This window comes from Pollachius pollachius (assembly GCF_949987615.1).
Source record: "Pollachius pollachius genome assembly, chromosome: 4".
Classification (NCBI taxonomy): domain Eukaryota; kingdom Metazoa; phylum Chordata; class Actinopteri; order Gadiformes; family Gadidae; genus Pollachius; species Pollachius pollachius.
Genome location: NC_136937.1, coordinates 24578142 through 24592626, shown reverse-complemented (window position 1 = coordinate 24592626; position 14485 = coordinate 24578142). Strand labels below are relative to the sequence as shown.

The 14485-nt window shown below is 45.2% G+C and overlaps 1 protein-coding gene across 1 annotated transcript in view; it reads left to right on the top strand.

Annotated features, from left to right (window-relative positions):
- stk11ip (serine/threonine kinase 11 interacting protein) overlaps positions 1-14485 on the top strand; it is a 30891-nt gene that overhangs the window by 13684 nt on the left and 2722 nt on the right. Inside the window, exons 15-25 of the mRNA XM_079735430.1 lie at positions 3548-3798; positions 4376-4483; positions 5587-5767; positions 8555-8688; positions 9039-9345; positions 9736-9848; positions 10446-10543; positions 10893-11074; positions 11640-11724; positions 13317-13396; positions 14045-14271. Coding sequence (XP_079591556.1) covers positions 3548-3798; positions 4376-4483; positions 5587-5767; positions 8555-8688; positions 9039-9345; positions 9736-9848; positions 10446-10543; positions 10893-11074; positions 11640-11724; positions 13317-13396; positions 14045-14271 — 1766 coding nt within the window. The remainder of the gene's footprint in view (positions 1-3547; positions 3799-4375; positions 4484-5586; positions 5768-8554; positions 8689-9038; positions 9346-9735; positions 9849-10445; positions 10544-10892; positions 11075-11639; positions 11725-13316; positions 13397-14044; positions 14272-14485) is intronic.

The following is a 14485-nucleotide window of genomic DNA, read 5'->3' as shown; positions in this document are numbered from 1 at the left end:
TCTGGATTATTTTTTTTTTTCATAGCTGAGGTTTACCTATGATGAAAATTACAGGCCTCTCTCGTCTTTTTAAGTGGGAGAACTTGCACAATTGGTGGCTGACTAAATACTTTTTTGCCCCACTGTATATATAAATACACATACATATTTATAGATATTTATTTATTTTGTTATATATAGATGTTTATTTATTTAATTATTATATACAAAGACCACCTCCTCGAAGCAACGAAAATGGTCTATTAAATTCAAGATGGGTGCATGGGCGAGAACAGGGATATAGTGCCATACCGTCAATATAAATTTCATTCTATATGGTCATTTCACAGATCCCTGTGAGACCAGGTTGACTCGGTCGTTGAGACAGGGATCTGTGTGTTTGTGCCACGGAATATGAGTGTCATTAACTTGCATTGGAGCAAATTCCGTTGGCATATCACAGACAATTTAAGTGATTCCGTGAGGCCACCAAGGATTTTGAGTTAAGCGCCCATGGTCGACTCGGTCGTTGATATGGGGATCTGTGTGTGTGCCACGGAATATGAGAGTCATTCACTTGCATTGGAGCAAATTCCATTGGTATATCAAAGGCAATTTAAGTGATTCCGTGAGGCCACCAGAGATTTTGAGTTAAGCACCTGTGGTCGACTCGTTTATTGAAACAGGGATCTGTGTGTGTGCCACGGAATATGAGTGTCATCAACTTGCATTGGAGCAAAATCCGCAGCCATATCATGGAAATTGGCGTGTTTCCGTGAGGATTCCACAGATTTTGAGTTAAGCGTCCGTGGTCATTTCACGGATTCCTGTGAGACCAGGTTGGTATGAAATGTCCTCTCTTACATCAGAAAACAGCAGAGGGTGGTGGTTCCCCTTTAAGTTATCCTGACTTATTGTTACTTTTCTTAACCAAACAAATCTTAATGTATTTTGATGTATTTTAACTGAATTTAACATATTTTAACTTGACTTATCTTAACCTAAGGTATCTTAACTTGACTTATCTTGATTTAAGGTATCTTTACTAAAGCTTACTTATTTAAGGGCCCAGACACACTGACCTGACCGCTGAGGTTATTTAATGGTGGTGCACACCCGCGGCCCCCTTGACGTCCATCTGATGGTCGGGGTCGTCTTGGGTTCCTCCCCTTCCTGTTTCCCAGTCCTAACTGGATTAAGCCAGTTAAAGGCGTTCATGTACCATAGTTTTATTAGCCAAATTGCATAAATGCCAAGAAGGAGAAGCATATGATTAGGAAGGAAAATTAAATTTTTATGTCTACCAAGTGATTTTCCATCAGGTGTTCCACCCATTCCGGCTTTACTTAACTCAATTGAACGTATCTTATCCTAACTTAACCTATCTAAAATGTACTTATCCTAATTTAACTCAATTTAACGTTTCTTAAATTAACTTAATTCAACTTATAGGTCCCATGGCATGCTACTTTATGGATGCTTATACATAGGTGTTAGTGGGCCCTTAATACAGTATTTGAAGACATTCAAGAAATTCAGCCTTGGTGCAGAATTACAGCCACTACGAGCCAGTCCCACAATAAGCTTTCCACAAACGTGCCGTTTTTTAGAGGCGGGTCAAGGTGGAGCGTGGGGGTGTGGCCCTGAGCAGCTTGCTGCCACCATGCGCTAGTGTTTACAGTGGATGTATCGCAATGGCTCGGATTCATAATATCATCTGGAGGAGCACACAGCTTTTGGCCGTGGTCTTGAAACATTCTAGAGAGGACGACATCGGGAGAACCCGACGCAGTCTAGTCTTTTGACCAAATGGGAGCTTTACGCAAACCTTACCTTATGTTGCTTGTTATGAGCCATAACACTAACAGCAGAACGTTTATCCAAATAACAAAGAAGTGTACAACACTTGCGTTTCAGCGTGTGTATTCACACACACACACACACACACACACACATGTGGCGCTCACACGGCTACTGCCTGTTGCCCGCTGCCGCGAGGCACCACCACCACATAGCACCATCGCTGCGGGGCCGAGGCACAGCGCTGAGGCAGCGGGCAGCGCCGAGGTGGTGGTCCCATGGCATGAAAGTCTTGAAATCTCACTTTATGAGGTTTTCTAACATTAACATAAAACTTGCGTTCGGTGTAAAGCGAGCACTTTGAAAAAATAGAAGCTCAGGTGCGCTGATTTGGAATGTGGCCCCATATGTTGTCATAAGGGGCCAAGCTACCTCCCCTTTCTCTGCCTTGCCCGACAATGAGACACGACCGTGCGAGCGCCACGTGTGTGTGGGATAACACACACTGTAACGCAAGTGTTGTACACTCTGCTGTTGGTGTTATGGTGCATAACACGTTGGTTCTCACGTCTCTGGTATTTCCACAACGATACTGTAGTGGGGGTTATCTCAGCCATGGTTGAGAAGGAATTGGGGGAAAGGAACTTTGGCTTTGACTCCCTGGAGTACATGAACTGCGACATGGAGGAGAAAGGGATTGTTGCCCGCGATTGTCTCCCGCCGGAGCCCTGCTGCCCGCTGCCCGCTGCCGTGAGGCACCACCGCTGCAAAGCACCGCCGGGCAGCGGAGCTCCAGTGAGAGACAATCGCGGGCAACAATCTCAATTACAATTACAATTAGGGCATTTGACACTTTTATCCAAAGCGACTTACATCGGTTAATACACACATTGACACACCTACAGCAGAGTCAACCATGCAAGGCGACAGCCAGCTCGTCAGGAGCAGTTAGGGTTAAGTGTCTTGCTCAGGGACACATCAACACTCAGCTAGGAGGAGCTGGGGATTGAACTAGCAACCTTTCGGTTACAAGACAACTGCTCTACCTCCTGAGCTAAGCCGACCCAATCTCTTTCTCCTCCAGTTCGTGGTTCAGTCTACTTCAGATGGATGTGGAAGTGGTAGAACCTGGGACGTCGGACGCAATCATTTGAGATTCATAATATCGTCTGGAGGCACACACAGCTTTTGGCCGTGATAATATATATTATATGATATGGATATCTATTTATAATAGGATATTATTGAGATATAGAGCTCCAGGACTCCCGCCGGAGCACCCAGGGTTTTCTAGAATATTTACAGAACACGGCCAATGGTGTGTGCGCCTCGCCATTGCGATACATCCACTGTAAACAGAGTGCATGGTACCTCGGCCGCAAGCTGCTCAAGGCCACACCCCCACCCTCCTCCGTATAATGTTTGACCCGCCTCTCTCCTCCTCATTTGAATTAGAGCTACAGACACCGAAACAGCGTGTTTGGGGAAAGCTCAATGTGCGACTGGCTAGTAGTGGCTGTAATTCTGCACCACGGCTGAATTTCGGGAACGACTTCAAATACTGTGTTAGGGGCCCACTAATATCTATATTAAAGCATACATAAAGTAGCATGCCATGGGACCTTTAAAATATCTTATCTTAACTCAACGTATCTTATCTTAATTCAATGTATCTCAACTTAAATTAACTTATCCTAATTCAACGTATTTTATCTGAATTTAAGGTATCTTAACTCACTGACTCTAGTGCTCATTGTCTCTCTCCCAGTGGACCTGTGTCCCCCCCTGCTGGTGGGAGTGCTGTCCAGCGGTGATGAGGAGCAGGAGGAGGAAGAAGAGGAGGAGGAGGAGGAGGAGGAGGAGAGCAGTAGGAGCAGGAGCCAGGGGAAGGAGGTGTTCCTGAGGGTGAAGCAGTCCCTCATGGTGGAGGTCGAGGTGCAGCGGGGCATGGAGCTCCGTCGGCTGGACCTGGACTCCCTGAGCAGACTGGAGGTCACACAGAACTCCTGGAGGAGGGAGGTGAGGAGGAGGAGGAGGAGGAGGAGAGGAGGAAGAGGAGAGGGGGGTGAAAGATCACACAGAACTCCTGGAGGAGGGAGGTGAGGAGGAGAGGGAGGGGGAGGAGAGGAGGAAGAGGAGAGGGGGGTGAAAGATCACACAGAACTCCTGGAGGAGGGAGGTGAGGAGGAGGAGAGGGAGGGGGAAAGGTCACACAGAACTCATGGAGGAGGAAGAGGAAGAGGGGGGGGTGAAAGGTCACACAGAACTCATGGAGGAGGGAGGTGAGTGAGGAGGAGGAGGAGAGGGGGGTGAAAGACCACACAGAACTCATGGAGGAGGGAGGTGAGGAGGAGGAGGGGGGTGAAAGGTCACATAGAACTCCTGGAGGTGAGGAGGAGAGGGGGGGTGAAAGGTCACACAGAACTCCTGGAAGAGGGAGGTGATGAGGATGATGAGGTGGAAGAGGAGGAGAGGGGGAGGAGGAGGGAGGGAGGGAAGAGGAGGGATGGTGAGGTGAGGAGGAGGAGGAGGGGGGGGCAATTCAAGTAGGTGTATAATCTATCTGTCTCTCGGTCTCTCTCTCTCACTCTCTCAGGGTCAGGTAGAGTCTCTTCCTGGTGTGGTTCTTCACTTCAGTGTGATCGGCCGAGAGAGGAGGCGGAGCTACGTCCTATTGGACGACAACCCACAGCACGCTATACAGGTTGGCACACACGCAGATGCACACTACATTGATGTGTACAATAGGGGTAGGAAAAATAATTGATTCTTCGATGCGTCGTGATTCTCTCTAGAACGATTCCGTCTCGATGCAGATAAATTAATAACCTTTTTTTTTATTTGTTCGCCTTCTGCAACTTTTTGTTCGCCATAGAGGGATAATTTTAGTAATTTTAAAATTATTTAATTTATCTTCAGTGTGTATTGGCCAATCTGATTTGTCTTGACACAATTGCGAATCAGCCTACGCATAGCATGCACGCGAACTCACAGCCAGACACAATTACTCCTTCTAATTCAAGAGCAGCTTTTTCTTTAATGGCATAGAAAAGAAAGATTAGAAAGAAAAGAAAACTGAAACCTATTTTTTACATACTTCCATAGTGTTGTAATGCAAGCTGCATTCTTCATAGAAAGTCATATTTGTGACAAAAGCTTTTTCTCTAATAAAATATTACATAAGTTAATTCATTTGTTGATGTCTTTAATGATCACAAAAGTAGGAAGTGATTAGCAAACTGTGAGTAGCAAACTCAGTTGCATATATATATTTTTATATATATATAAAATCACGCATGGAAATGTACATAAAAAAAATTGTTGCATCGAGATGCATCGATAATCGTTTTAGAATTGAATCGTTGACCTCATAATCAGAATCGAATCGTGAGTTGCCAAGAGATTCCCACCCCTAGTGTACAATCACACACATAAACACACGCACACACGTCAAATGCTCCTTAAAAACAATCTAAAAATACCTCCCTGCATGTCTCTTTTGGGCAACAGCCTATCGTACAGCTAGCCTGCTCCTACAAGACTCTCGTACTTCATTTCATTTGCACAGAGTCTGGACTTACTCAATTGACAAACGTTAACTCACTTGAAGGCGGGTGTCTGTTGAAGTTTAAAACTATTGGATCTGCACAGTGCCACTCTGGATCTGGATGGAGAAAACCCACTAACATACCGCAGACCCAGACGTAGTACTGAAGGGAAATTCAAATTGAGCGGGCGGGCGGAGCCAGGCTATAGTACAGCGACAGGCCCACTCAAACGTTGTCACTTCCTGTCTCCCATCCTCAGATACTGTCTGACATTCTGTGTGGTGTGGTTGAGCTGAACCGTCAGCGTGATGTGGTCATGGCGGTGGGCCGTCCGAGCGGCGCCCGGTGGCTGCAGTGTCTCCGCTGCTGTTCAGAGTTCACCCTGCAGGGGGCCGTGGCCGAGGCCCTGAGGGAGAGGCCAGATGAGGAGGAGGGCAGGGGTGAGACACTTTAACACATCCCCTGTGTGTGTGTGTGTGTGTCCAGGCTGGAGTGAGTGTGTGTGTTTGTGTGTGTGTGTGTGTGTGTGTGTGTGTGTATCCAGGCTTTTGTGTGGGTGTGTGTGTGTGTTTGTCCAGGCTTGTTTGTGTCTGTTTGTCAAGGCTTGTGTGTGTGTCAGTCTGGGCGGGGGGGTGGTAACAGTTTCCTTTGCAGGGTCATTTGGTCCGCCCAGACTTCCAGTCAGTGCATACAGAACAGAGATTTGCATTAACATTACAATTAAAATCAAGACACAATCACTGACCAGCAGCAGAAACGTCATTAAAACCATCAAACATCCCTATGAGCCGCCAGTCTTCTGGTTAGCCTGCCTCCAAACCCCTCCGTTCCCAGACCCCCATCCCCAGGTGGGCGGGTGGTAATCGCCGGCTGGGCTAGGTGGTGGTTATCTGCCTGCTCTTACACGACCGAGCAGACCTGCTGTCTGGCTGCGTCTCCGGCTCTCTAATCAGCCCACCTCCCCAGACCATACCCAGCTCTCCCGGGCGGCGTGCCCAGGAACGTGCCTCAGAGTCAGGCCTGAATGCCGGACCTGCTGCGGCACGCTCTGGAGCCCCTGCTGGGCCCCCCGGGGGGGCGGGGAGAGACCCGGGTCTGAGCAGCAAGCTTGTGTGCGGGTCTTTACGACTGCTCACTGCTCAACATCTCACTGTCTCATTATACGACTTTGTATTTACATTTACATTTTACATTTAGGGCATTTAGCAGACACTTTCATCCAAAGCAACTTACAACAAGTCCATTTTTCAGAAGAAGGTGAAGCAATAATATATCGCTGTCGGTACAGTAAGAATGTTCATAGAACCAAGTGATAAGCACTTACAATCGCTAGGTTAACTCATTCCCCGTATACAACAAAGATAGCTAGGATAAGATCCTACACAACTATAACTATAACTAAGTACCACATACAACGAGTGCGTAAATTAAGTGCCAGGACGTACAACATACAATAAGTAGGCGGGTGGGAGAGTGTGGCTATTGGCTATTGGTGACGCTTTTCTCTAACAAGACTTGATGTTTTGTCATTGAGTCCCAGGTAGGGGTCTTGGGGCATCTTGTCCCAGGATGCCTTCAGGTAGGACTGCAGAGATTCTGAACCTTGGTGCGGGGAACAAAGCAGCCTATCCCCAGGATGTGGCTCCGTCTTGTGTGGACACGTCCTCTCAGTGAAACATACCATGCACCACACGCCTATTCTGTTGGACCGCGATGTGCGAGGTCACTCCGAGGCCTTCTATGGAACAACGTACTGAACGAGGCTCCCGGTACGGTATCATTATACAAGCGTGATTTGAACGTGTACACGCATCTGATGAGTCAGTCACGTAGCCCGCGGCAACATTCTTTAGTGTTGGAAGGCTACCAGCAGTGTGAGAGAAGGTGAGGCCGGTGAAGGGTTGTTGAAACATGAGCTGGAGATTAGCCGTGATAGAGATTATACCCAGGACACACTCATACGTCTCTCTTCAAATCCCACCCCATGGACACATTTGGCACGTGCCGTTTTCACTTCATTTATCAAGAAGATTCAATCAGTTGTCGTCTGAAATGTCAAGGAGTCAGGGAGTGAGTGTTGAGATAGAAAGCAAAAATGTGGTGTTTCGTTTCATTAAAATCAATCAAATCGTCAGAACCACATTCACTTCCCTCTGACAAGATGTTGGGGTTGTGTCTCTTAAGGGGGGGCAGGTTCTAACTGACCCCAGTCCAATCCTGAAGACTGGAATCCAACACTCATTTATCCTGCGAGAATAAAATGAGAATAACCCATTTCAAGTGATACTTTAGGTTACCTTAGTAACCCTTTGGGCTGGATTTTCTTAAAACAGTTTGTCCCTGTCAGGGATCATCGAGTTTTTGTTCCAAAAATAATTGGTCTAATGGATTTTCATGTACCTACATGGGTGTTGCCAAGTTAAAAAATGGCCTCTGGTTAAAAATACAAAACACAATGTTACACAACATCAATTCATTGCTGTTGTGTGGTTCAATTCTTGAGAACTGTAGCATCCCAACCGATGAATGGTCCAGACTTAAACTGATGGTTTTCTTGTTTTATTGAAATCCTTCCTTAGTCCATCAATAAACCACCATAAGAGCTATAGGCAGAGCGCAAATACAATACATTAACTACCTAGCTAATGTAATGTATTAACTTAACAAAACATTTGGTACAATTACGTGGTATATGAACGCATGTGTGAAATGTCTTATTATAGTACAAAATCATTTCAAATAACATTAACATATGTTAACCGTATATCATTACATGAACACTGACCTTGTGCCTCTTCGGCGGGTGCTAAGTCAATTCAGTATTTAACCTTAACTATATCACTATCCTTCTTTCCCTGTTTACGTTTCTGTTGCGTTCTGTTCTTTTCCTTCGTTCGCGCTAGGAACTCACTCTCCATATGGCACGTCGTATCAAAATAAAAGTCCTTTCAACAAGGCAGAATATAAGTCCATATAAATTCACCAAAAAATAAAATAATAATTATAGCTTGTGACTACTCAATAGTGCCGTGTATTCTGTAGAACAAATGTAGAAATTGGGTCCTTTACAAAAACTGTTGAGCAATTCATACATTTCCCATTGAATAACTACAGATAACAAAATACTCAGATGAGATAATGTTAAGCAATGCGTGAGATATTTATTATAAGTTATTAAAGGGTAACTTTTGATGAAAGATATCAAATAGATCTTTGTTTTTGAACAGAAAACAGCACGGTGTGTCCAGAGTGTGGCGGCGATCATGTGGTCGATCTGGCCGTCCAATCAGCTCCCTCCAGCAGCACACCAATCAAACACGCCAGAGACCGGGAGAGCCCTGCCCATGTCAGCTCGTCTCTAGTAAGTCACAAACCTGTCATTCTAACATTATTTAAAAGAGAAAGGTAACGGGAACACTTTCCCTTCCCTCGTCTGGGTTCCTTCTCTTGGGGGGGACTTTCCTTGTCCTTTATTGGGCTTCTGGATATCATATCATAATGTATCATTATGTATAATAATGTGTGTGTGTCTGTGTGTGTGTGTGTGTGTGTGGGGAGCCCTCTGAGGCTGTTCCTGTGATTGAGGTCAAGACTGATACATTTACTCTGAACAGCGCAATGCACAACACCATCCAAAGATTTTTAAGGAATTATTCTACACAACACCTCCAAAAGTACTTTCTAAAATAAATGCGCTGCTTTTCGCCATAGAATTCCTTCTCCGACGATCTGTTGTCCCGTGACGCAAACCCCAGCAGCAGTCCAATACCAGAGTACACCCTCAATGCCACCGCCGTCTCCACCTCCTTCAGCGCCTCTCAAGACCCCTCATCCCTGTTCGTCACGGCTCAGGAGAGCTCCCTCCAGGCCGGGCAGGACCAGGTGGATTCCTGGGCCGAGACCCACGGCAAAGAAGAGCTAGCAGGGAGCTACTGCTACGCTAGCACTGGGATTAGCATGGCGGCTAGCGGCGATGAACTGAGTGGAGCAGAGCAGCCTGATAGGTCGAGCCCCAACGGTACGATTCTACAATTTATACATGTATCATGATTTATGATTCATGATGATGAAATCATGTAATGTTACGTTTGGCTGTTTTCTAATATGTGTACAATGTACTGCTAATATAAGACAACTGACAATTGCAGAAAAGTTGTAAAAAAAAATACAAAGATTGGTCTAAAGATTTGACAAATAACTTTTTTATTTTCGAAAAATTGGACCACAAATTATTCCAATTTGGTAAGAACGCGATCCCTCACGGATGCCGTCAATGGTCCAACGTTTCTTCACTTTCTCCCACCACGTGTATGAAGCAGTACTCTCTCATATGAGGAAACAGCCAACCGGGGCCGCGCCCCTTTATGATATCCGACCATCCCATGCTGATGGTTGTTGCCGGTTGCAGGTGACCTGGACGTGCTGGCGGAGGACTACGACGCCGTGGACCACCGACTGCAGCTCTTCCTCGACATGGAGGTGTTTGAGGAGGAGGAGGAGGAGCTGCACTCCTTCCTCAAGGTAGGAAGATGGCAGTGACATTGTCAACGATGCATGTCCTGAGACAAGACTGTCCCAATATGATACCATATATGTCCTGATACAATACTGTCCCAATATGATACAATATGTTGTGATACAAGACTCAGTCCGATACCATGTGTGTCCAGATGCAAGACTCAGTCCAGATACATGTATGTCGGGATACAAGGCTCAGTCCAAACCATGTATGCCGTGATACAAGACTCAGTCCTGGTACCATGTATGTTGTGATACAGGACTCAGTCCAATACCATGTATGTCGTGATTAGAGAAGCTCCGATTGATCGGATGCCGGCAGATTTTGGCTAAAAATAGCTTGATCGGAGAACCCCAAAAGCACCGATCAAGAAAGCCGATCACGTGAGATAACTCACGCGATCTTGCCAGTGGTAGCATGAGCTGTATGTCGTGATACAAGACTCAGTCCTGATACCATGCATGTTGTGATACAGGACTCCCGGTACCATAACTTAAAACTAATGTGACTAAATAATTAAAGTACCTACTAAGAATGTATCTGATCCAAGGCAGAAACAGGAAGGGTTTGTTTATTTCGTTGTGTTTGTTTGTTTCCAGATGTCCACGGTTAGATTTGGCCAACTGGGGGAGTCTCCCTCTCTTCTGGTCGTGTCCAATCAGAGGATCTACTTCCTGGAGATGTCATCGTCCACCCAGTGAGTATGAGTAGTTGTGTGTGATGAAATGTATATATATGATTAAGACACGCACATGATTAGAAAAGTAGGTGTGCTTTGACTTAGTTTGTGGTAGAGACTCTTAGAAAGTTTAGATATAGTATTGAATATCATGTCAACTTACAATCTCACTACAATATTTAATTTCATTTAATGTATTAATTATTAGTAAAAGTAGTGAAGATGGCTAGCCGTGTGTTTATAAGTGCACTATAACTAAACACAGATGCACACCTGACACCATTTTGAGCCAATCAGAGGACAGCTCTGTCTTCCTACGAGTTAATACCATTCTCCAATCCCCATCCTTCTTCGTGTTTCCGCCCAGCAACGGCCAGCTGTCCGACCGGCTACAGAAGAGGGACAGCCATCCAATCACGGAGCTGAGCTACCTGGAGGTGGGCCTGTGCTCCCAGACCATCCACATGGAGTTTGAGGAAGGGGGCGGGGCTTACACCCTGCTGGTGCGGGACGACGCCCGCTGCAAACGCTTCTTCGGCCGCCTGACCGGTGTGTGCACACGACGCAGGAGCCCCAAAGTGTAGGGGCCCGCTCTGAAGTGACTCTATTCACAAACAGAGGCACCCCTCTCTCTCTGTCCCACTCCTGTGATGCCTCGCACGCCCCCCTGCTTGTCCTTGTCACGCTCAATCTCATGCTTCTAGAGGTACCTGCTGTATTGTGCTCCATAGGCATCCCCACCCACCCCTATTTGGCAGTAGAAATCCTAGCCTGCAGCATGGGCCATTTTGGTTGTGTTTCTATTGTTTGGGTGTGTTTAGGGGTTACGTGTTTGCTTGGATCTCTTATTTTGAAGGTCTCACAGTGGTACCTACAAATTAAAAGACACCAGCTACTGTTAGTGTCCTCGCTCCCTTTTTCGGCTTTTGTCTTGTGAACGTACGTGTGAAATGTTGTGTTGTGTGTTAACAGGTGTAGTATTGACCTGTGTTGTAATGTTGTGTTGTGTGTTAACAGTAGTAGTACTGAGTTGTGTTGTGTGTTGACAGCTAATGTTGTGCTGTTTGTTGACAGGTGTAGTATTGTGTTATAATGTTGTGTTGTGTGTTAACAGGTGTAGTACGTGAGTTGGCTCCGAAGTCCAGCAGCAAACTGAAGTCTATCTCCAACTCCCGCCTCCACCCCCAGCATCACCTCTGGTACCGTGTGTGTGTGTGTGTGTGTGTGTGTGTGTGTGTGTGTGTGTGTGTGTGTGTGTGTGTCTGTATTTGATAAGTGTAATAATAATGTATTAATGATGCCATAATAGTATGTTGGTAGTATATTTGTGTATTAATAGTGTATTGGTCTTATATTTGTGTAATATTAGTTTATTTTTGGAATAATAGTGTATTGGTAGTGTATTTCTGTAAAAATAGTGTATTGGTAGTGTATTTAGGTGAGTGCATGCAGCGCTCAACTATTGTTCTTCATAAGTTTTATTCTTTCTTTCTTTCTTTCTTTCTTTCTTTCTTTCTTTCTTTCTTTCTTTCTTTCTTTCTTTATTATTCTCTACAAACTTTGGGACCTATCTCCTTCCTCAATTTTTCACCTAGAGACTCCATTCAAATTTTAAAATATTCAGAATAGCTTGGAATTGCACGCTTCTTTTCAGATTTTTTAAATATATTATACTTTTTAAATATTATCTTTTTTTTAACATAGGAGTCAATGGGAGGACGGCAGAGTCGTCCTCTGGTACTTCAAACAGTTAGATGTAACTAAATCAATTTTCAACCGTTTATCTTCGTTCAAACCATTTAACAAATCTACACACTTGTATTTTCAAAACACAAACGGAATTTCGATATCATTTTAAATTTCTTCAGAATCACAGTTTTAGTTTCAAACCATCATATTCTACAGTTGGTCCCATTGAAGCCGTCTGCCCATTCTGACATTTAAATTACTAAGACATCGTAACTCGGTCAAATTTGAACCGTTTACCATCATTCAAACCATTAAACGAATCAACACACTTGTATCTTCCAAGCAGAATTTCGATATCATTTAAACTTTATTCAGAATCACAGTTTTAGTTTCATACTGGCTTCGTTTTTAGTTGGTCTCATTGATTTACGTTGACGCTGGAGCATGAGGACGTTCAGCAGTGTTGCCTGATTGGGCGTTTTTTCTCGCCGGATTGGGCTAGTTTCGGAGGACGTTCAGGCAGTGTTGCCAGATTGGGCGGTTTTTCCCCACTCTATTGAGCACACACACACACACACACGCACACGCGCACGCACACGCACACACACACACACCAGCAGTGCAGGGCAATACATTTGACCATTCAGATTCTTCAGTTCAATTCATTTCACATTTCTGCATTTTTAGCAATGCTTTGCACTTTTCATTCAGCTGTCACTTTATTTGTTTCCAACCATTTACTTTTTCTTAAATGGTGTGCATGTTTACATTGTTTACTCCATTTAGACTTTTGAACTTTTGTTCAAATCCCTTCAGTTGATTTAAGCAATTTAACGTTTCTTTATGCCTTAATCTATGTGGCTTTATTAAAAAAGTATTTTCAACCTCACTTTGCACTACAGCACTCACCGCATTTTCTAGTTGTGTAATAATAGTGTAATGGCAGTGTATTTGTGTAATAATAATGTATTTGTTTAATAATGGTGTCATGATTTTGATAATCAAAGTTGTGTATTAATTGTTCCTCCCAGGCATGTGGTGTGTGTATTGGTAGTAAATTGGTTGTAAATTGATCATGTATTGATGGTATAACTTGTTCCAGGCCTCTGGTGTGTGAAGACGAAACCGAAGCAGAAGACGGTCATCTTCACTTCTTCTATCTCCTAGCGTTCCTATTTCAAGGTGTGTGTGTGTGTGTGTGTGTGTGTGTGTGTGTGTGTGTGTGTGTGTGTGTGTGTGTGTGTGTGTGTGTGCATGTGTGTGTGTGTGTGTGTGCATGTATGGGTCTGTGTGTGTGCGCATGGATACACACACGCAGACACTGCAGCTGATAAGCCAACAGATGTTTTTGCTCGCACACACACTCACACACACACACACCCACACACACACACACACACACACACACACACAGACAAGCATTGGTTTCTCCCCCTCCAGGGCGTGCTGTTAGGAACACGGCCGTCGGCTACACAGCTGTAGACATGTAGAGGGAAGCTGGGGCAGCATGTCCCAGCATGCAGTTCAGCCACGTACGTGGGGCCCGGCCAGCGCTGAACACGTGTCCAACCCACGCCCACGCCAGTGGTTTGACATAGTTATAAAAAATATTTGGCACACCACAAACGTTTTTCAAAGGTTCGCTAAACATCGGCCACATTGAGGTTTGAACCCTCAACCTTTGGGCCTGCTGCCGAACACCCTGATTACACTATCCTGCGAACACGGACGTCGGAATGCTGCAGTGCTCAGCAGGATTTAGGATTTGTGAAATTAAACAATAAAAATAAACCTGAAATTAATAATAATCATGTTTGTCTCTTCTTTTAGACAACAGCTGGACTCCACTGACTGTGCTGGTTACCAAGGAGACGCTTTACTTGCTTGACGAAGACCACCAATGGTGTAAGAGCCCGGCGACCGTCGAAGCCAATGACAGTGTGGAACCATCGAGTGGGGCAGCGACCGTCCTGGAGAGCCAGCCAATCAGCTGCGTGAGCTCGGCAAAACTCTGGCCCTCTGACGCATGCAGGATGGACATTCAACTGTACGACGAGGTGGGAACAGCTCCTAGATCAGTTACTAGTTCAGCCCTAGACGAGGTGGGTCCGTCCAACAGCTCCTAGATCAGTTACTTGTTCAGCCCTACAGGAGGCGGGTCTTAAGGTGCGTTCAAACCAAAAGACACATTTGTCGCCCGTTCGCATTGTCGCCCAAGTTTTATCGCGCCACAAATCATAAACTGTCACTGTGCATGTTTTGTCAGGCGAA